General features: G+C 42.7%; 1 protein-coding gene across 9 annotated transcripts in view; it reads right to left on the reverse strand.

The window, feature by feature from the left end:
* Positions 1-22,909, reverse strand: part of RIPOR2 (RHO family interacting cell polarization regulator 2) — a 239,407-nt gene that overhangs the window by 5,499 nt on the left and 210,999 nt on the right. For 6 of the 9 annotated variants that reach the window (XM_050788192.1, XM_050788191.1, XM_050788200.1 and 3 more), the window contains 8 exons: positions 20,955-21,136; positions 17,580-17,748; positions 14,193-14,328; positions 12,447-12,608; positions 10,083-10,241; positions 7,146-7,348; positions 4,187-4,270; positions 2,582-2,672 (listed from right to left, as the gene is read on the reverse strand). In XM_050788192.1, coding sequence (XP_050644149.1) covers positions 2,582-2,672; positions 4,187-4,270; positions 7,146-7,348; positions 10,083-10,241; positions 12,447-12,608; positions 14,193-14,328; positions 17,580-17,748; positions 20,955-21,136 — 1,186 coding nt within the window. Of the gene's footprint in view, positions 1-2,581; positions 2,673-4,186; positions 4,271-7,145; positions 7,349-10,082; positions 10,242-12,446; positions 12,609-14,192; positions 14,329-17,579; positions 17,749-20,954; positions 21,137-21,222; positions 22,626-22,909 lie in introns of those variants that run through there. The other 3 variants (XM_050788199.1, XM_050788196.1, XM_050788198.1) reach the window with 2 other exon arrangements.

Consider the following 22,909-nt stretch of genomic DNA (forward strand, 5'->3'; position numbering starts at 1 on the left):
AACACTGTATTATAAAATATGCTTTGTGTTAGATGATTTTGCCCAACTGTAGGCTAATGTAAGTGTTCTAAGCATGTTTAAGGTAGGCTAGGCTAGGCTATGATGTTCTGTAGGTAAGATGTATTAAGTGCATTTTTGATTTAACAGTATTTTCAACTTACAATGGGTTTAAAATGGGGTAAACTTAAAACTTCAGTTCCTCAATCATGGTAGTGAAGGTGAACAGCTCAACAGCCATTTAGGATGACTCCTGTCATACCAGACAGTGCGCATGTAGAACAATCCCATCACCATGGAGGGATCTACCGGACAGCTCTAGGTTAAAATATCGAAATCATTCCATACTGGTTGGTAAATAGTTGCAGCCCTGAGTCCTTTAAGTGCCCGCAATGACCTTCTGCCCTTTGTCATAGGGCATTTTATCAATTCCTATTGAAAATACTATTTTCACTATACTAATTCAGTCATTTGTGTGAGAGAAAAATGTGCCAGTATTTGTACATTAGGGTCAAAGAAGATTCATAATATTGAGTTCAGGGGGTTCTCAAACTTTGTATTAGAATCACCTGGGAGGCTTTAAAAACTCCTGATGCCAAGGAACACTTAGACCAATGAAAGCAGAATCTTTGGGAGGAGATTGTTTAAGCTTCCCTCGTGAATGAGCAGCCAGTGTTGAGCACTGCACACTGGTGGTGTGAGAGGGCCCAGATGCGAGCAGTGTGCATGAAGAGCTAAGGTGAAGCAGGTATGGTGATGGCTTCTGGAGATACTGCTGTTCGCACAGCTCCAGTGAGTCCCAGGGCACATTCTTTTGGGATCAACTTCCTTAGATTACACTGGAAATAGAAGCTTCGTTGGCTATGCTTTATAAGCGCCTGGCTTAACTTCATGGTTATTTTAGAATACGAAGGGATAAAGGAGTTTAAACTAATAATACCTGGGTACATTTTTAGAGAATTAAACAATTTCTATGCCTAATACAGCCATAAGGAATAACTTTTATCCTTTAAACAAATATATACTGGCTAAGATTTCTGTGGAAGAAATAATATATTCAATAGCAGAATGATGCCTTGTTAAACCCATAATTGTAAGAAAGAGGGCCTAACAATGAATGGGATTTTCACAGTGATTATAAATGCCATGAGATTCTTCTTCATGTTGTTTAGTTACTATCACTAAACAAGGGTGGCTTTTTTCTAAGCTGCATTATTGATTGGATTATGTCTGAGGATTTCTAGGAGCATAGTTCTTTGTTTTATTTTTGAGACAGAGTTTTGCTCTTGTTGCCCAGGCTGGAGTGCAATGGCGTGATCTTGGTTCACCGCAACCTCCGCCTCCCAGATTCAAGCGATTCTCCTGCCTCAGCTTCCCTAGTAGCTGGGATTACAGGCATGTGCCACCACACCCGGCTAATTTTGTGTTTTTAGTAGGACGAGGTTTCTCCATGTTGGTCAGGCTGGTCTCGAACTCCCAACCTCAGGTGATCTGCCCACCTCGGCCTCCCAAAGTGCTGGGATTACAGGCATGAGCCACCGCACCCAGCTCTAGGAGCATAGTTTTTACACTTTTAAGAGTGTATTGTTGAAGTAAAATTATTTATAATGATTATTTATATTTTTTTTTTTTTTGAGAGGGAGTCTTGCTGTGTCACCCAGGCTGGAGTACAGTGGCATGATCTCAGCTCATTGCAACCTCTGCTCCTGGGTTCAAGTGATTCTCCTACCTCAGCCTCCCAAGTAGCTGAGACTACAGGTGCACCCCACCATGCCTGGCTAATTTTTGCATTTTTAGTAGAGACACGGTTTCACCATGTTGGCCAGGCTGGTCTCGAACTCTTGACCTCAAGTGATCCACTCACCTTGGCCTCTCAAAGTGCTGGGATTACTGGGGTGAGCTACCAAGCCCAGCTATTTATACTTTTAAATTCAGAATTAAGAAAGGCTTTCCCTATCCTCCCAAGTCCCCAAAAAAGAATAAATGTATAATGCCTGCTAGGCATGAACCTTCATAAAATAAAGTGAAGAGGAAGGGTTCTCTGGATATTTCAGAATAAAATAAGTACTCCAATTATTTTCTTAGGTATCAGGGCTCAGATGGGCAGAGGCTACAGGGCAGTCAGAGGTTAACCTGGGAGTCAGGGTGAGGCTGAGATACCTGGGGCTTTACAGCATTCCCTGGGATGCATCTCTGGTACCTCACCCAATTTCTGTCCTCCAGGGAGTGTCAACCCCACCCTGGCAACCCAGCCTGGATTCCTATTGCCTCTGCTTTATGGTTTGACTTCTGTGTTCTTGATTCCAAATAGTATACAGACTGATCAGTCCATATAGAAAGGCTCCAGAGAATATACTTCACTCTCAGCATCCAGACAGAACGAGGAGCTGGGGTGAGATGGACACTGATCAGTTCTTCGTACTCTGTGTGAGAAGACAGCCTACAGTGGGGAAACTGCTAATAAGACAGGGTACACGAAACTTCTCCTTACTGGAGAAGGGAACATCTCAAAGGGAACATCCCTCTGAGAGTGCCAGAAGCACACAATCATGTAAACAACAACGACAACAACAATAAAACTCACCCAGAGACAAGAGGGTTTCGGAGGCTACATTTCTGATTTCTTCAGTATCAGACTGACACAATGTCACCAGCATTTTAATGCTTTCAGTAGCCTATGGGGGAAAAATAGGTTACATCGTGTTTTGATATTTAGGTCTAGAGTTCCATGAGAATTGGCATTTAACAACTGGTGGGAACTTTAGCCTCACTTTGTTGCCCAGGCTGGAGTGCAATGGAGCGATCATAGCTCACTGCAGCCTTGACCTCCTGGGCTCAAGCAATTCTCCTGCCTCAGCCTCCTGAGTAGCCAAGACTGATTTTTAATTTTTAATCTTTGGTAGAGATGAGATCTCACTATGTTGCCCAGGCTAGTCTCAAACTCCTGGGCTCAAGCAATTCTTCTGCCTTGGCCTCCTAAAGTGGTGGAATTACAGGTGTGTGCCACCATGCCTGGCTGATTTTTGTATTTTTAGTAAGGATGAGGTTTCACCATGTTGTCCAGGCTGGTCTCAAACTCCTGACCTCAGGTGATCTACCGGCCTCAGCCTCCCAAAGTGCTGGGATTACAGATGTGAGCCACCATGCCTGGCCCTAGAGCTGGTTTTAATCACAGGCCGTTAACTTTTTCTTTTGAGGTATTAATCCCTTTCTTTATCAGGCCTGCAGGTCCCTGCCTCTTTTCCAAGATTTTGGCAAGTTCTAAGGTGTGGCTTTCTCTCATTCTTTTCTCAAGACTGGTTTGTCTTATTTTTTTGTGATGAAGGTAGGTCAAACATTACATCTTGCCTATTGAAAGGGAAACTTCCATGTCAGGAGTTCTCAGTCTTTTCGTACTTGTTTACATTCTAGCTCTCTCCCTGCTCACGACACCTTATGACAATCAAAACTGGTTCTCTGCTTAATAAAGAGAGCTTGTGGGGAAGGATCTGGGAATTCAGTGGCATACTGAATTTTAGTACTTCTTTTCAAATCTTATTTGTCCCTGCTTTTTGTTGTTCACAATAAAAGTGAGTGAAATCACCATACATCTCATCTCCCTTTTAAGATATACTTTCCTTTTTTCTCTTTTTTTTTTTTGAGACAGAGTCTGGCTCTGCCACCCAGGCTGGAGTACAATGGCACAATCTTGGCTCACTGCAACCTCTGCCTCCTGGGTTCAAGCAATTCTCCCACCTCAGCCTCCTGAGTAGCTGGGATTACAGGCACCTGCCACCATGCCTGGCTAATTTTTGTAGAGACGGGATTTCACCATGTTGGCCAGGTTGGTCTCAAACTCCTGACCTCAGGTGATCCACTGGCCTTGGCCTCCCAAAATGCTGGGATTACAGGCGTGAGTCACCGTGCCAGCCAATATGACATACTTTTCTAATACTGACCTAAAGGCAGACCGGTTCCCTTGGGCTAGTGCAAAACATGATTGCTTTCTGCCACTTATTGACTAACAAAACAAAGTCACATGTAATTACTGTTTAAGGGAGAAAAATACTAAAACTAACATACAGTGCAAAGGAGACAAGAAACACTGCTAAAAAAGTACTTTCAAACATGAAAGAAAAGCTGTTATATATACTCGGCTTAGCCTGGCTCCAAGCTGAGCTGCCAGGGGAGTTCCAAGGCTGGGCTTTACCTCCAGGATTTTCAGGGCCAGGCAAGCTGCTTTCTGGAGCTGGAGGTTTGTCTTTGTTAGTGCTTCACAGTAATAGAGCAAGGCCTGAAAGAGAAGGAGGGGATCTCGTGAAGGCATTTTGGTTTGTTTGTAGTTTAAGAGGTATACCTCGTTCTCACTCTCTGAGATAAACTACAGCATATAACCTACACATTTTGCACTACCTTCAGAGCAAGAAAAAAAAAAGTCATTGAGATTCATGTTAATTAAAAGAGTCATTTATTCAATAAATTGATCCCTTATGTTCTCCTAGATCTCCTATGACTCTAGGAGAACATAAGGGATCAATTTATTGAGTAACATAATCATGGTGGGCTTTTATTGGCCACCTAAAGGTAATTTTTTTAACCAAGTAATGAAGAAGGCAAAATTTCTCAGAGCTGTTTTTGATCCCAGATCATTAACTTTTTCTTTTAAGGTGTTAATCCCTTTGTATATGTCCCATCATAAAGGCCTGCAAGCTCCTGCCCCTTGTCCCATGTGTCATTCCAAGATTTGAAACATTCTCCTAGAGTCCATGACTCTAGGAGAATATACAGGATCAATTTATTAAATAAAATTGGGAGATAGAGAGTTATGGTTCTGGCTTTTAAGGAGCCTGTAGATGTAGTAGAAATGCTAAGACTGTTAGAAGGAACTGAAGAGAAGAAATGTATTAGGTGCCATAAGAAATCCACAAGGTAAGTCAGTCACTTGAAGAAGAGACATTTTATGGAGGGCCAGGGTAAGTTTCACAAAAATGTTTGAACTGGAATGGAAATGATGGGTTAGATTCCAGCGGGGAAGTTGATTGAAAAAAAGGTATTCAGGCAGAAATAAGGAAGACAGGAGGAGGCAGTACGTTCCAGTGAGAAGGGTGGTAATGTCAGTTTGAGATTTGCTGAGTTTGATACATGGCAAATTAATGCTCTGTATAAAAAAACTCTGCATAAAAGTACATTGTCTTTTTTTTTTTTTTTGAGACAGTCTCGCTCTGTGGCCCACGTTGGAGTGCAGTGGCATGATCTTGGCTCACTGCAACCTCCGTCTCCCGGGTTCAAGTGATTCGCCTACCTCAGCCTCCTAAGTAGCTGGGATTACAGGTGCCCACCCCCACACCCAGCTATTTTTTTTTTTTTTTTTTTTTTTAGTAGAGATAGGATTTTGCCATATTGGCCAGGCTGGTCTTGAATTCCTGACCTTGTGATCCGCCCGCCTTGCCCTCCCAAAGTGTTGGGATTACAGGCGTAAGCCACTGCACCCAGCCAATTGTCTTATTTTTACCAAGCTAATTTTTTCCTAAATGGTTGATAAAATGTGTAGTACTTAACATTAATTCAAATGAATAAGAATCACTATATGTCATATTGGTTCATAGGAAACTTAATTACTCTTGAAGAGAATTGAGGGTGGAAAGAGAGGACTAACTTTTGATTTTGTTGGGCTATATTGTGCATTTCTTGCTATTTGTCTGAATTACTTTTATTTTTTATTTTTATTTATTTATTTATGTTTTGAGATGGAGTTTTACTCTTGTTGCCCAGGCTGGAGTGCAATGGCGCAATCTTGGCTCACTGCAACCTCCGCCTCCTGGGTTCAAGCGATTCTCCTGCCTCAGCCTCCCTAGTAGCTGGGATTACAGGCGGATGCCACGATGCCCAGCTAATTTTTGTATTTTTAGTAAAGACAGGGTTTCACCATGTTGGTCAAGTTGGTTGTAAACTCCTGACCTCAGGTGATCCACCCACCTGGGCCTCCCAAAGTGCTGGGATTACAGACGTGAGCCACCGCGCCCGGTTTACTTTTATTTTTAAAAGCGTAACTCAAGTCAGATCACCATACTAAAGGGTATCTGTTGAATCAACAAGTGGTATTGCTCTGCCATTTGTTTTATTTTTTTGAGACAGGGTTCTTGCTCTGTCACCCAGGCTGGAGTACAGTGGTGTGATCACAGCTCACTATAGCCTCAACCTCCTGGGCTCAGGTGATCCTCCCACCTCAGCCTCCCAAGTAGCTGGTACTACAGATATGTGCCACCATGCCCGGCTTAATTGTTTTTTAATGTTTTTTTTTGTAGAAACGGGGTTTCGCCATGTTGCCTAGACTGGTCTCGAACTCCTGGGACCAATCCATCCTCCTGCCTCAGCCTCCCAAAGTGCTGGGATTACAGGCATGAGCCACCGTGCCTGGGCTATATGATGATATTTCTTAGATTTATCCCTTTTCCATGGTCTCAGGTCTTGTTGGAGGTCTCAGTTTCCTACTGGGCCATCACCACAGCATTCTGCTCCCCGTGCCTAACAATGAGGGACCCCCTTCCTCCAGCATGCATTACATCAGCATAGGCAGCCTCCCTCCCCTCCCTTTTCTTTGCCTAGCATCCAAAAGGGAGGAAATAACCCTCAATCCACAGCTGGGCAGCTACACAGGGACTAGCCTCCCATACAAAAGGAACAAGGTCCCTGAAGTGCCACTTGCCATCAACCCCCTCCAAAGCTCCCATTTCCAGAGGTGGATATACACCAAGGTCATCTTTAGCATTTCATCCCTATTGAAGCATTGTTATAAGGCAAACATGCCCGAGAGGAAGGACAATTGAAGTTATCATCACCCATTTAAGTCTTGGAATATGTGGTTTTGGTAAGGGGTAAACCTGGGTTTGATAGTGAACCTTGAAGGCCCTTGAAATGAGTAAAAGAGGGAAATGGCAGGAGTTCAAGGCTGTATCGAGCTATGATTGCATTACCTGGGTGGTGCATGTCCAGCCTGGGTAGCAAAGTAGGACCCCATCATTTCTTTAGTTTTGATTGGTTTATGGAGCACATATTATCAATAAGCAGAAAAAATTATTTTTGTAAAAGAATAAATGCTAAAATATTAGTAGTAAATGATAGAAAATTAAACCAGCTTCTGGCTCAATGGCCATGGTTTAGTGTCTTACCTTTTCCCTGAAATGCTGATTTTTGGAGGCTGCTGCCAAGTAAAGCGTCACAGCCTCACTAACTTCATTGTCCTCTCTGGTTAATAGGAGAGCCAGAGTCCTGAGGACTTCCTGCTGGGCCGGGAGGTTGCTGGGAGCAAGGTCACTCATGGTCTGTAGCAGTTTTTCATCTCTCAGTGATTGCAGAGTCTGAACCATGGAAACTAGAGGGTAAGAAGGAAGGAGATTTCATGTTCTGACATGCTAAAGTAACGAGCTCATTACAAATATAAATAGAACTCAAGTACATGAGAAAGTATAGTATAGTAACTCAAATACATATGAAAATTTAGTGTCAGATAAAGGTGGTATTTCAGATTGGTGAGAAAAGGACAGACTATTCAAATAACTACATTACAGTGATGGGCAAAGCACATGGGAAAAAGTGAAGGTGGGTTTCTATCTCATAATGGCTACAAAAATAACTTATAGATGAATTAGCCCAATGTAAAAATATACAGAAGAAAATACAGGTAGACGGTTTTTACTATCTTCCTAATATATGTATGGCAGACTCAATTGCTCCTCTTTTAGTCAAACCTGTTTGGCAAAACCCCAATCCTGGGTGAACCCAGTACAGAAACCAAGTCTTCACTGAGGCAACTGGGCCCTGATGGAGCAACCCGTTTATTTATTTATTTATTTAATTTTTTTCTTTTCTTTTCTTTCTTTCTTTTATTTTTGAGACAGAGTCTTGCTCTTGTTGCCCAGGCTGGAGTGCAAATAGTGTGATCTCAGTTCACTGCAACCTCCGCTTCCTGGGTTCAAGTGATTCTCTTGCCTCAGCCTCCCAAGTAGCTGGGATTACAGGTGCATGCCACCATGCCCAGCTAATTGTTGTATTTTTAGTAGAGACGGGTTTCATCACGTTGGCCAGGCTGGTCTCGAACTCCTGACCTCAAATGATCCACCCGCCTTGGTCTCCCAAAGTGCTGGGATTACAGGTGTGAACCACCGTGCCTGGCCAGAGCAACCTGTTTTGTTGGTTGGAATATGAAGACAATACAGTAAAAAATAAGGTTTTGAGTCCCATTTGGACAAATTAACCATGTTCCTTGAATAAAGAGTATACTATACTCCCTAACCAGAAATCCAGCATGACCGACCGTTAGTCACAAAAACCCTGGGATGAGGATGTGTCTGGTCAGTACAGATGGAAACATAAAAGCCAAAATTCATGCTCCATGAATAAAGCAATATTCTCTACACAGTAGACAAATGTGTGACTTATTTAGATTTTTTTTTTTTTTTGCTTTAATTTCCTATTTTCCTTGCTGTGGATGCTCTATCAATTTCACTGCTTTGTAAATAAACACCCTAGTAAAAAGCCTCAAGGCAGCATTGTGGATTATAACATCTAAATTAACAAATAGCAGAAAATAGCCTAAATGTTCAACAATATAATCAAATACATTAGTATACATTCAAATGCAGAACTATTAATCTAATAACTAACATAATCTAATACAAATGCTTTCAAAGAATACTTAATAACACAGAACATAATATCAAATAAAAAACAGGATCAATACTCTGTAAGGCATAATTACAATTTTGAATCTAAAACCCACATACATTCAACTGAAAAATACATTCAATTTAAAAAGTAGGGGAAGGAGAGATTGGAATTTCTTTCTTTATACTTCTCTGTTTTTTATATATATATTTTAAATAATGAAGACTTTCCCTTTTATAGTGAAAGAAAAGAGACACTTAAAAGGTTAAGGGTTTTTTTTTTTCATTGTCATTTCCCATTTCTGTTAGTAAATGAATAGGCTTTCTTGGGGACCATGTAATAAGAGGCTGGAGATGTAAACTGCCACTGATATAATCTGAGTAATAGAAACGTTTTCTCAGGATATTGATTTAGTTGGGACAAATTTGGTATCAAGAAATAAATATTATAATATTATAAAATAAGACTTTGTGGTCCTAAAACAAGGTCTTTCTGCCCATGCTTTGTCTTCCTGGTCCTCTGTGCTGGCGTCTGCCTCGTAACGGGTTATGCTCAGACTCTCTTCCATGCTCCGTGCTGGTACAGTGCTGGGTGAAGGAAGATTTTGCTTCCTTCACTATGATGCCACCCAATGTGCTGACTGTGTTGTTGCAGGATATGATGTTCTGGAGAGAGAAGGGGTAAGCCTGGGCTTGTGCCAGACAGGTTGCTGCTGCCTGGTGCCGTGCCAGACTCACCTAGCTCCAAAGAACACACCTCATTCCTCCCGTCCCTTTTAACCTGCATTGTCAAGTCTCCGTGGATTTATAGAGCATAAACCTGGGAACCAGAAACCAGCCCCTCACTACCTGGCTCCACTCCCAAAGTGGAGTTTTCACTTGATTCAGATTGTTATTTTTTTTCCAGTCTCTGAAGGGCCACGTGGAATGGCAAGAACCGGCTTCATTGGTGCACACCTGCACTGGCAGCTGTTCTCCTTGTTCCCTGGACATGGAGCCCTAGAGTTAGTTTTCCACCATTTCCTCCTTTCCCTTCCCACCATGTTACCTACCTGCCTTCTTTGAAACCCCATTTCTTCCTATTATTACTGAAAGCCTCACCAAAAAGGGCAATATAAAATAGTATTGCCTGTAGGATTGATCCGACTAATGGCAAATACATTACTGAAGGAAATAAATTACAGTGAAAGCTTAAATCATTTACCAACATCCCGTAAATGGTACCTCTCTGCCAGATAATTGAGTTGCTTCTAGTGAATCCCTGGTTCATTAACAAGGGGCTCACTAATGTTAAAAGTCCAAAAGTCATTTAAAAGGCAAATTGCACCTCTACTGTGGACTTGAAAAATAAAAGGCCATCATTGCCAAAAGTCATGATTTAAAAGACCAGAGATATTGCCAAATTGAGCCACCACTACAATGTGACAAAAGAACATGTCCCACCTTGCCTTGCCAGCTGGCTCAGGTAACTCTCCAGGTCACTGACGCCGTGGCTGGTGAAGTAACTGTAATACTGGAAAACAGTGACGACTTCCGAGGACAGGCTGGAGGAAAGCAGAGGCTCAGCCTGGTCCAGAATTTGGGACACCAGGGTTCGAAACACTATTCGGAAGGGAAAGACACAAAGCAACTTTAGATATATGACCATTCATTCATTCAATAACTTTTATTTTTATTTTTATTTGAGACACAGGGTCTCACTTTGTTGCCCAGGTTGGTCTCAAACTCCTGGGCTCAAGCAGTCCTCCTGCCTCAGCTTCCCAAGTAGATGGAATTGCAGGCACGAGCCATCACATCTGGCTCAATAAGTTGTTTATCTTTTATTGTGGTTGAAGATACAGTGAAGTAGGTAAAGTAAGCAGTTGGATGGTTTTTGCACATGTGCACACCTGTGTAACTGCCATTTAGATCAAGATATGGAAGACGGCCCGCATTCCATAAGGTTTCCTTGTGCCCCTTCCCAGTCCATAACCACCCTTCCCTTCCCTTATATATAACATACATAACGAATAAATATTATATATGTGTGTGTAGAAGAGAGATAAAAAGGAAAAGGAAGAGACAAGTGAGAGAGGAAAAGAGAAGGAAGGAAGGAAAAAAGGAAGGAAAAATGAAGGGAAGGGCACAAATCGGCAACTAACAATCTGACATCTATCAACATAAATTAGTTTCACCTGTTCTTGAACTTCATGTAAATGTAATTATATGGTATGTACTTTTGGTGTCTTGTTCCTTTTACACAACAAAGTATCTGTGAGATTCATTCAAATTATTGATTATAGCAACAATGTGTTCTTTTTAAAAATTGCTAGCCCAGGGCTGGACACAGTGGCTCACTCCTGTAATCCCAGCACTTTGGGAGGCTGAGGCAAGTGGATCACCTGAGGTCAGGAGTTCAAGACCAGCCTGGCCGACATGGCGAAACGCTGTTTCTACTAAAAATATAAAAATTAGCCGGTCATGGTGGCATGTGCCTGCCATCACAGCTACTGGGGGTGCTGAGGCAGGAGAATCGCTTGAACCTGGGAGGTGAAGGTTGCAGTTAGCTGAGATCACACCATTGCACTCCAGCCTGGGCAATAGAACGAGACTCCATCTCAAAAAAAAAAAAAAAAAAAGAAAGAAAGAAAAAAGAGAAAAAAATATTGCTGGCCCAGAGTAGTGGCTCACAACTGTAATTCCAGCACTTTGGGAGGCCAAGGGAGGATTGCTTGAGCCCAGGAGTTCAAGACCAGCCTGAGCAAGAGGGTGAAACCCCGTCTCTACTAAAAGTACAAAAATTAGCCAGGTGTGTTGGCATCTACCTATAGTCCCAGTACAAAAGGGGAAGAGGCAGGAGAATCTCCTGAGCCCAGGAGGTGGAGGCTGCAGTGAGCTGTTATCACACCACTGCATTCCCCCTGGGTGACAGGGTGAGACCTTGTCTGTATTTTGTTTTTAAAAATTGCTGTGTAATACTCTGTGCTATGAGTATATTACAATTTATCCATTCTCTTGTGGGCATTTAGGTTGTTTCCAATTTTTTGCTCTTGTGAGTAAAGCTGGTAGGAACCTTCTAAATGTCCTTTCTTGTGAACATAGCACTTATTAGTCTTTACATATTTAGGAGTGAATGTGCTGGATCCAAGGGTAGGGGGTTTATTGAGCTTTAGTAGAAATTGCCAAAGAGTTTTTCCAAAGTGATCATACCATTTGACACTCTCAAACTGGTGAAACTGTAATGAAAGAAGTACACATATAGAAATAACAATACCTAAGAACGTAGTAGCTTTATTATTATTGAGATGGAGTCTCACTCTGTCACCTAGGCTGGAATGCAGTGGCGTGATTTCAGCTCACTGCAACCTCTGCCTCCTAGGTTCAAGCGATTCTCCTGTCTCAGTCTCCCAAGTAGCTGGAATTACAGGCGTGGGCCACTATGCCCGGCTAAGTTTTGTATTTTTAGTAGAGACGGAGTTTCGTCATGTTGGCCAGGCTGGTCTCGAACTCCTGACCTCAGGTGATCCACCCTTCTCGGTCTCCCAAAGTGCTGGGATTACCGATGTGAGCCACTGTGCCTGGATAAAATGTAGTAGCTTTAAATGTCACTGCTGATATTCTGAATTAAAACAGTTCAACATCTTTCTTTTCTTAAATCTGAGTAGATGATGTTTTCCCTGGACAGTACACTTCTTTTTTCAGGGCTGGCCTTTTGTGTGCTTCCCATCCGCAGGCAAGTGGTAGCAGGAACCCCTCCCCCCGGATCCCGCCACAAAGCCCACTCTCACACCGAAGGACAGAAATTCTCTCTCTACCGCTGCCTTGTACCTGGGTCTGCAAGTCCTGGATATTCTTTGTTGACGGTTCTGGCAAAGCTGGCCTCCAGTTGCTTAATCACTCTGTCCACTGGGCTGTGGTAGACACCAATAGGGCTGCAGCACTTGGTCCAGAATGACAGCAAAGACAGCTTTTTGTGAAATTCTGGTATGGCTGGAAAAGAAGAGCAACCCCCCATCTCATAACACATTTTATTTTATTTTATCTTTTTGAGACAGAGTCTTGCTCTGTTACCCAGGCTGGAGTGCAATGGCATGATCTCGGCTCACTGCAACTTCCGCCTCCTGGGTTTAAGTGATTCTCTTGCTCAGCTTCCCAAGTACCTGGGATTACAGGCATGCACCACCACACCTGGCTAATTTTTGTATTTTTATTAGAGATGGGGTTTTACTATGTTGGTCAGGCTGGTCTCGAACTTCTGGCCTCAAGCAAACCACCCACCTCGGCCCCCCAAAGTGCTGGGATTATAGGCGTGAGCCACCGCGCCTGGCCATAACACATTTTAAATGAAGCAGATGAAGACGTGTTGAGGGAAGGGTGTGTGGCGGGGGAGGTCTTTAGGGACCTTTTTTCTCCCCATAAGACTGCGATTAGTTTTCAGATGGAACTAGCAGATTCCTCTGTGGTTGGCAGACGGCCCGAAGGGTAAAGAAGTTATGACAGGAACTCATCCTGCCTGGGCAGCAAAGAAAACAGAGCAAACACAAGGCTGCTTGCTGTGAGTGATAGGAAACACAGGAGCTCCACCCTTGGGAAACGTTCCAATCATGGGTTTTCCTGTAACTCCACAGCAGAAATCATACAGGATCGAGGACTCAAACTTGAGGAGCGTTTCCTGAAGGGGATGGGAGGTAGCGGTAGGTGGCTGGAGGAAATTTTTACCCTGCCCAGGTGGTTCCCTGACTGAAATGACTGAACAGCATGGTACCAGGTGGCATAGGAACAATGTTTCACTTGTATGTGTCATGATCATGAGGAGGGGGCTGGGAGAGGAGAGGACGCCAGTCACTCACAGCCTGAATGTCCTGCCCCTCTTCATGCCCCTCAGAGACCGGCCAAGGTCACCTACTTCTACTGGGAATGGATGTGGGAGGCAGAAATGTACAGGGAGAATAAGATAGAGGAAGTTTTAGGTTTAATCAGAGACTACCTGGAAGACCCTATTTCTGCTGAATATCTGATATGAAAAAAGATATAAATTCTGGTTTCTACAAAAGTGCCCCATAGCCAGATCACACAAATTCAAAGGCATCTTTCCCATGTCAAATTCTTCATCTAAAACTCTTAGAATCAGGAACTCTCCTGGAGGTGTTTGCATGCATGTATTTGTACCTTTCCCGAGCAGGGTCTGGCAGGATCTTCCATTTGACAGTCACTATAGGAGTTGTCTTAGCCACCTCCAGGGTGCAAGAACATCCTATAGTCATCTGTCCCTAAAGGGAACCACACCAGCAGAAAGTGTGTGAAACTCTGCCTGTGAAGTGGGTGCTGTTTCTGTTTCTGTGTCAACTTTCGGAGGTGGAGGCCCTCTGGAAAAAAACTGTGTGTCTGCTGCTTTGACTCAGAAAGCCGAAATGTGACATTAATGAGTCCAATTTGTTTGGAGACCTTTCTCAATCCTGTGACCTAAGAATGCTTTTCTGTTTTTCCAACAAAGCAATGAACATGCATAGGGAGTGGACTGGGCTAGTGGTGTCATTATTTACATGAATAGCGGTGTAATTGGCAGATACTTACCTTCCACAACAGAACTGATATTTCCTATGTTCTCATCACTGACAGCGGCGAGTTTCTCCATCACTTGGATCTGCCTAGAAAGCTTCTCTAAGAGACTTCTTGCCACAAATGGGATTTTGCTTGAGAAAACAATTTGCTGGTAAAACAAACAAAACCACTGTTTCAATTATGTTGTTTTCAGTAGAGCTTTCTCTACCCAGCTTCATCCTTCCTGAATGTGGTGATGATACTAAATAAACTCATGCAATGTTTTTCTTCCAGCTTGATAATGATCCTCATTCCATGCCAGTTACAACATCTGATGAAATCAGGCATGTTTTTGTTGCTTTGCATTTCTTCATGTGTGCATAAATTCTGGAACTTTCTCAGTAGTAGGTCTACAACGTTATTATAAAGCTGCCTTCCCTTTTATGTACTATGAATCTGATCTTCCCCTTTGAAACGTAAGTGGCAGTTTAGGCTGTGTCTTGGTCTGTAAGCAGAAATAGATTTGTCTTACAAATGCAGTAATTTTTCACAGCATGGTTTTATTTTTGTGTGTGTGTGTTCAAGTTGAAAGTTAAGGGCAGGTTAAATAATAATGATAATTACAATCAGAGCTGTCTCTTGATAACAAATGAGTGCTTACTATGTGCCAGCCACTGGTCTGAGTCCTGTATAAGTGTTAGCTTATGTTATTTCTCATAAAAACCCAGTGAGGCGGGTCCTATTGATATCCCCATTTTACTGATGAGAAAATTGAGGCACAGAGAGGTTAAGCAACCTGCCCAAGGTCACATAAGTTGTAAGTGGGTTCATTTGTGTGCAGTTCACAAGAATGAGAAGGCCTAAGAGAGGAAAGAATATAAGTCACTTGCTGCCCAATGGTTCTATTCCTTTCTGTGTCTCTCAGAGACCTGTCTTGATCACCTGGTAGGCATAGATGCAGAACACAGACCTGTACTACTATGTTGCATTGTTTAAAGTATTGAGACTCTAAAACAAATAAGATTTTCAAACCCAGCACTTTGGGAGGCTGAGGCAGGCAGATCATGAGGCCAGGAGATTGAGACCATCCTGGCCAACATGGCAAAACCCTACCTCTACTAAATATACAAAAATTAGCCAGGCGTGGTGGTGCAGGCCTGTAGTCTAAGCTATTCAGGAGGCTGAGGCAGGAGAGTCGCTTGAAACCTGCAGTGAGTCAAGATTGTGGCACTGCACTCCAGCCTGGGTGACAGAGTAAGACTCTGTCAAAAAAAAAAAAAAAAGTCTAGTGCAGCAATTATGTACTAACACCTTTCTTGTGAGTAAATACAATAGCAATGAACTGCTTTATTTTGAAAATAATTGTAGTGATTATGATTCTTAGAAAATGCACATCTTTATCTCTCTGTGATTATATACCTAACAAATAAGTAAGCTCACACATGAATCAATGCAAGTGAGAAGTTTCTAATCCTCACTCCTTCAATCTACATCTTTATATCCACCTCTTCTGTTTTTGTACCATTGCTCATCCCCACAGAAAGGCTGAATTATTATAATCATGGCCTTATTACTGAGAGAAACACTTCATTGACTGCTTACACTAAAAACATGCCAATTAGTCTTTGCGAGAAAACAGTCACTCCTTCATAGACAAGAATTCTTTTATGTCTCACAAAACAGCTATTTTTCTCTAAAAGAGAAACAAGTAGTTTGCTTGGCGTAGTATCAAGGTCAGCAAGGACAAAGAGCTGTCTCGTTCAAATGGTTGGTGAGTAGAAAACAGTTATACATAAATAAAAATCCCTGTCTATTTTGATCAGAAAAAAAAATTGCACATTCTACCAGATTGGTTGTCAGTCTCATGGTTTGTGAGACCTTGGTGGTTTTTGACCTTGAAACTCAACAGAAGAGTTCAACTAAGTGTTGGCTAACCAAGTGGCAGGAGTTAGAATTGCCGACCAGTCTCCCACAGCACACGGTTGTCTGAGGCTTCTCTGATGCTCTTCATCTCCGGTGGAGAAGCATATTCTCCTTACATGTGTGTTACCAAGGAGGCAACCCTGCCCCTCTGCTGGGCTCCCAAGGGACCCCTGGCTCCTCACCCTGACTCTTGTCTTCCAACAGGCTCTGTGCTTTTGGGTTACAACAATTCCTCCTCTTTCTGCACCCTTCCTGCTTGGCTGATCCCCTTGACACTTTTTTCTTTTTTTTTTTTAAATGAGGCCTCAGCCTCCCAAAGTGCTGGGTTTGCAAATCCTATTTGTTTTAGAGTCCAAATACCTTAGACAATTCAGCATGGTAGTACAGGTCCATGTTCTGCATCTGTGCCTATCAGGTGATCGAGACAGGTCTCTGAGAGACACAGAAAGGAGTAGAACCATTGTTACCCAGGTAACAAAACCATTGTTACCAACCTCTGCCTCCCAGGCTCAAGCAACCCTCCCTCCTCAGCCTCCTGAGTAGCTGGGACCACAGGCGTGTGCCACCACGCCTGACTAATTTTTGTATCTTTTGTAGAGATGAGGTTTCACTCTGTTGACCAGGCTAGTCTCAAACTCCTGGGCTCAAACAATCTTCCTGCTTTGGCCTCCCAAAGTGCTGGGACTATAGGCGTGAGCCACTGTGCCTGGTCTGGAACCATTATATTAGCTTTTGCATTCTCTTCCTGTTTCACATACATCCAAGCAAGCTGGGAGAAGAATGATATTAGGAGAAGAAAAGCAACCAGGCAAGGAGAAAGCTCTTAAGTAGATGCTTGAGGAAAAATGCTTTGTTCAAGACAGCTGAAACCCTTCCTGCAACAAAAGAATTTCAGAACATTTGCGCCACTGTTGAAAAACCTTAAGTGGTAAACAGCTTGGGATGAGAAGAAAAATCAGCTCTGTGGTGTCCCAGAATGAAAGCTAAATGGTGATGATGATGGCCTAGAGAAATATCTCTTAGCATTGCTAATAAGAAGTACTTATTCAAGATCCAGGAGACTGTGGTTAGATTCTTTAACACTTTCTTTTAGCTCTCCAGGTGGTGAAAAAGTAATTCATTTGACATTCACATTAATATATATTCAGTACTACTGGCTTTCAAACTCCATTGCAGATGGTGGAATACAAATGCTTTCCCCCTCGCCACCCCCTTAATCACATTATTCTCATTTACTACCAAATGAGACAACAATGAGAGCTAACCATATTCCACCTACTACTGTTAAGGTCTGGAGAGTTAGGTTCGAAGATGAAAAACCCAAGGTTGTAGAGGGTTGGGCAGGCCCATCAGAGTTTTTGACTGGGCTCAAACCAGAGCAAGACTGTTCTCTTATTCCTGAATTCTCGTTCCCCTGGCAACACTAAAAAATGAAAGCACACTTCCTGGTATGTAAATCACCTGGCATCTCAAACACAAATTCATCGCTGATCCTACCTGCACGAGTTGGGTGCAGTACTGGAGGTGCCTGATGATGGTGATGTCCAGGCTCTCGTTGCCTGTGGTCAGTGGGAGAGGACTTCCTGCCACACTGGTCCCAACTCCTGTGTCTTCAGTGAGCGCTTCACTGAGATGGCCCCTGGCTTCTGGGTGAACTGACCTGTAACTATTGAAGGTGGGCAAAACATTAGCTATTCTTTTTCTGTGCACAAACCACAGGTCAAGTCAACATGGTTTGCATCAGGCCCCAGCAGCACCCCCTGAAAACAGTCTTTCACTTGCCTATCTTGAAAAATAGAGACACCTTTCAAAAATTACTTAATTCTGCCTGGTCACCAAATTGCCTAGAGTTAAAAGGAAATGCAAACAAATTGCTTTCAAAGTTCTTTCTCTGCTTCTTAAGCCTAATGAGCCACTTATGAAGTCGTTTCACCCAGAAGTCTTTGAAACACGCCCTCAGTTTGAATGTGTTGCACTCTCCTGCTCTGTTGACAGGGTGATCTGCCAAATTTTCTGGGATTAAACTGTCCTCTATATTTGTGGTTTCCCAAAGGCAATACCATTAAGAAATAATCTGTCACGGCTTTTTCCTGGCCTCACATCAATTGCTACTTGAATAAAAGGAAAAAGGAAAGCTGCCAAGAAGAGAGACATGATGTTCTACTCTGGACAAAAGTTACAAAGGGTGTTTGAATATTTAGAGGAATAGCTTAGTTCTGCTTCTCACGCTTTGTTTAAACCTCCTTGTTGAACTGTATGAAGTTATATCATGATAGGCACCTACATTTAAAAAAATCTCTTGCATTGATTATCTAATTTTATTCTTAAAATAAACCTGTGTACTGGGGAGGGTGGCAAGAGTGATCTTGTTTCCCATGATTAGCAGGGATGTTAAGAGTGTCCTGGTTCACCCAGCTAGACAGGACAGGGCAGATTTGGGCTTCTAGCCTCACACTCTCTGGTGTCCACAATTTAAAAAGATCAGCACCAGAGCTTAGAGGCTTTGAATGCTTTATTCTGATTCACATTTGCCTCCAAGGGGAAAACACTCAGTTTGTGTCCGGGCAGTCCACACATAGCAGCTGTTATATATTTAAAACACAGACACACACACACACACACACACACACACACACTCTTCCCTAATATTTCTGATGACATACAATGAGATTGATCAAATTAGACATATTTAATATAGATTTTTAACATTTATAAAATCTGTGATATTTCTGTTGTTAAAATGTTTCTTATAGCAAGAAGAAAAAAAGTTTAGATTGATGCCTGACTTTGCTATATCCTGTAACAGCTTAAGGTAACAAGTATGCAGAAAAATTTTTGGATAAGAAGCGTTTCACACATTCTATCAAGCTGAAAAATATGAAGGCAGAACAATTTATTTTTATTTATTTATTTTTGAGACAGAGTCTCGCACTGCTACCCAGGCTGGAGCACAGTGGCTCGATCTCAGCTCACTGCAACCTCCACCTCCCAGGTTCAAGCCATTCTCCTGCCTCAGCCTCCTGAGTAGCTGGGACTACAGGCATACACCACCATGCCTGGTTAATTTTTGTATTTTTAGTAGAGACGGGGTTTCACCATGTTGATCAGGCTGGTCTCGAACTCCTGACCTCAAGTGATTCACCCTCTTCGGCTTCCCAAAATTCTGGGATTACAGGAGTGAACCACCAGGCCCTGCCTTATTTATTTATTTGAGAGAAGGTCTTGCTCTGTTGCCCAAGATGGAGTGCTGTGGTACAATCTCAGCTCACCTTGACCTCCTGGGTTCAAGCAATCCTCCCACCTCAGCCTCCCGCATAGCTGGGACAACAGGTGCATACCACCACACCCAACTAACTTTCGTATTTTTAGTAGAGATGGGATTTTGCCATGTTTCCCAGGCTGGTTTTGAACTACTGAGTTCAAGTAATCCTCTGGCCTTGGCTTCCCAAAGTGCTGGGATTATAGGCATGAGCCACCATGCCTGGCCAAATGTAGGATAATTTAAACATTACATTAATTTAATAAATTTTCTTTGCCATGTCCCCAGTTTGCTTAAGGGGTAAATTCAAGTTCTCATGGTTTTTTTCCTGGTTTTATTTTGAAAAAGGAAACCCTTCAGGGACAACAACAACAACAACAAAAACTAACATCTTTCAGAGAGATTTGTGAAGGTTGAAGTCATAGCTTGCTGTAACTTGAAACCTGTTTACGTCATATTGTGCCAAAGATAAAGATGAGCAGGCAATCCACCCCCACTTTGGGAAAGTGTGTTTTCTTTCACAGCAATTGGTGGAGGTGGGTACGTTCCACTGTACTTATTTTGCTTTATCTGTAGTTATAAAATTGGACCCCAGGCTCTAGTTCTCAAAATGCGATTTGGCTGCACAAGGACACCTGATGGTGAAGGTGACAATGTTTCACCTTCATCCGCTGCTTCCAGAGAAGGTCACATTCTCCACCTAGATTGCTGCAGAACCAGTGGCAGTCATCGGTCATCCTCTCTTACATTCTAAGAGAAATATGCACCATGGGACTTAAACTTGGCTTTGATGCATGCCTTGATGAACTCAGTCTCATGCAAAGACTCACTGGGTTGAAGGAAGCATAAAGGGTTGGGAAAGGGAAGCTCAACAAAACAAAGGCAACGGAAGTAAAGTGCAAACCAGGGAGAACCAGGTCCAAATTTGTCATCCAGTAAGAGTTCTCCAGAAATGTGTATACCTAGTTAATTTGGAATTAATTGCATGGGGTCAAGTTGTAGACATTGAACCCTCTAAGACACATGTGAGGGCTGGGTGTGGTGGCTCACACCTGTAATCCCAGCACTTTGGGAGGCTAAGGCGGGTGGATCACCTGAGGTCAGGAGTTCAAGACCAGCCTGGCCAACATGTGAAACCCCATCTCTACTAAAAAAATACAAAAATTAGCCGGGTGTGGTGGCAAGCGCCTGTAGTCACAGCTACTGGGGAAGCTGAGGCAGGAGAATTGCTTGAACCTGGGAAGTGAAGGTTGTGGTGAGCTGAGATTGCACCACTGCACTCCAGCCTGGGTGACAGAGCAAGACTCTGTCCTTAAAAAAAAAAAAAATGTGTACACATGTATGTGTATATAAACACTCTCATACAAAATTTTCCTATTTATAAAGAGGAAATATAAAGATATTTATTTTCCCTTAAGCAACCCCAAAGAGATGAATAATATTGATGCTTTTATTGCACTTGACAATAAAAAGGAATTGTAAGCCAATTGGTCACTCATGTGGAGAGTTTTATCTTCCTGGAAATGTGTACCAGGTCCCCTCTGACAGTAACAAAGAACTACTGTATCAGCTGTGATAGGAGAAATATAAGGAGACACTAACTTCAGACTTACCTGTGTTTCTCAGTCTCAGTGTCTGAAAATACTGAGTCAGCACCTCCGCCAACATTACAAACCTCATCACCATCCTCCTCCTCATCAAAATCAGAGGTGTTCAGGAAATCAAAGCTTTCTAAAGCACTTTCAACTGTAAGACTTAAACTGGAAGACCTGCTGCGGCTTACTGCTGGCTTGCACTGTAAAGGCAGAAGGCACCAGGGAGAACATCAACACATCCAGAAAGAGAAACAGGACACACGATGCTCAATTGGAGATGCCACACTTTTTTTTTTGTTTCAAGTTTTTATTTTTTGCTAGCATTTAAAAATGCATTTAAAAATCTTAATATCCAAAAAAGAAGTACAACCATGGGTAAAATGGCACAATATCTGGGACTGGTTGCAGAAGAATCCGGAGGGAAGTAAGCAGGTTGAAGAATAGGAAACAAGATTGGCCATGAGTTGATCACTGGGGAGGTTGAGGGATGGGCACACTGGGATCCATTAGAGGATTTTCTCTACTTCTGTTTGAAATTTTTGTAACAAAAAGTTGAAAACAAAACAAAACAAAACAAAACAAAGTCAACCACAAAGCCTTGGGAAACAGAACTGCTATATTCCTCTGCCTAGTGCTCACCCCAAAATAAAATACAACAAGCAGACAAATTTTAAGTCGTGAGTCAATGCTGAATACTGACCAATCTCTAATTCCAAGTGGCAATGTCTTCAGTGTTCTACAAAAGGTGCTAGCTATCTAAGGCACCTGCTCTAAAGGACTAACAAAACAAATCCCAGAAACAGGAAGTGGCTCAAATTTACCTAGCCCATGTTCCCTAGGTAAGAAGCCCTGCATCTTTTTTTTTTTTTTTTTTTTTTTTTTGAGACAAGGTCTTGCTCTGTCACTCAGGTTGGAGTGCAATGGTGTGATCACAGTTCACTGCAGCCTCAACCTCCTGGGCTTTAGCAATCCTCTCAACTTAGCCTCCCAGGTAGCTGAGACCACAGGCATGTGTCACCACACCAGGCTAATTTTTTTCCTTTTTGTAAAGACAGGGTCTCCCTATATTGACCATACTTGTCTTGAACTCTTGGGTTCCAGCAATCCTTGGCCTCCCAAAGTGTTGGGATTACAGGCATGAGCCATCGCACCTACTCACAGCATATAATTTTTCCTCTGAGCTTTGAGGAAAGAATGAATGCCTTAAGCATGACAAGAAGCAGCCCTGCTTCCTCTGTAGCTCTGCCTCAAAGGGAACAAGTCCCATCACTTCCCTGACCAGGCCCTGGCATCATGGGAACAATCCCATTCTCTGGCCTGGAGCATTCTATAATGCTGGCCACATGCAGAAACATTACAAGCAAAACAATGCCAGTTGCTACAGGCACAGAGTTGGAGAGAAGTATTTCCAAATATTCAAGAAGATGCTGGGGTGGGTCGAATGGGACAAATTCTGCAAGTAAGAAGCACTAAATGTCCTCCATCCAGTTAGGTGACACTCCGTGCTGATTTCTTAGTGCAAGGTAGAAAGGGCCTTGCAGGGATCTGTCTCTGACACTCAAGATGGCACAAAAGCACATGGGAAAACGTCTTTCAGTCTTTTAAATCACAGTTGTCTCATTCACCCTCAGTGATCTCCGTCCAAGAGGCAGCACCATTTAGTTTCTGATGGTCAAGATGTTTAGCATCCTAGGAATGTGAAGGAGGGAGAAAAGAGAAAGCTTTGTCCAGCTGATGCTTTAATTCTGGCTGGATACAAAGCCATTTGCCCCAGACCTAAACACACTCACTAGTGACGTTTTCAGCAGTCTCAGGGGGAGAGAGGGAGTCGGTCTGGACTTCACCTGCTTCTAGGGTCTTTTTTCCTAAGCAAGGCGTCTGCACAATTTGATCTTGTACAGTATGGATGTGTTTAAATATTGGTCATGACAAAGAAAGGGGCAGTTGAGGATTTTAGTAGCAGGACAATTTTA

This window comes from Macaca thibetana, chromosome 4 (genome assembly GCF_024542745.1).
Source record: "Macaca thibetana thibetana isolate TM-01 chromosome 4, ASM2454274v1, whole genome shotgun sequence".
Lineage (NCBI taxonomy): Eukaryota > Metazoa > Chordata > Mammalia > Primates > Cercopithecidae > Macaca > Macaca thibetana.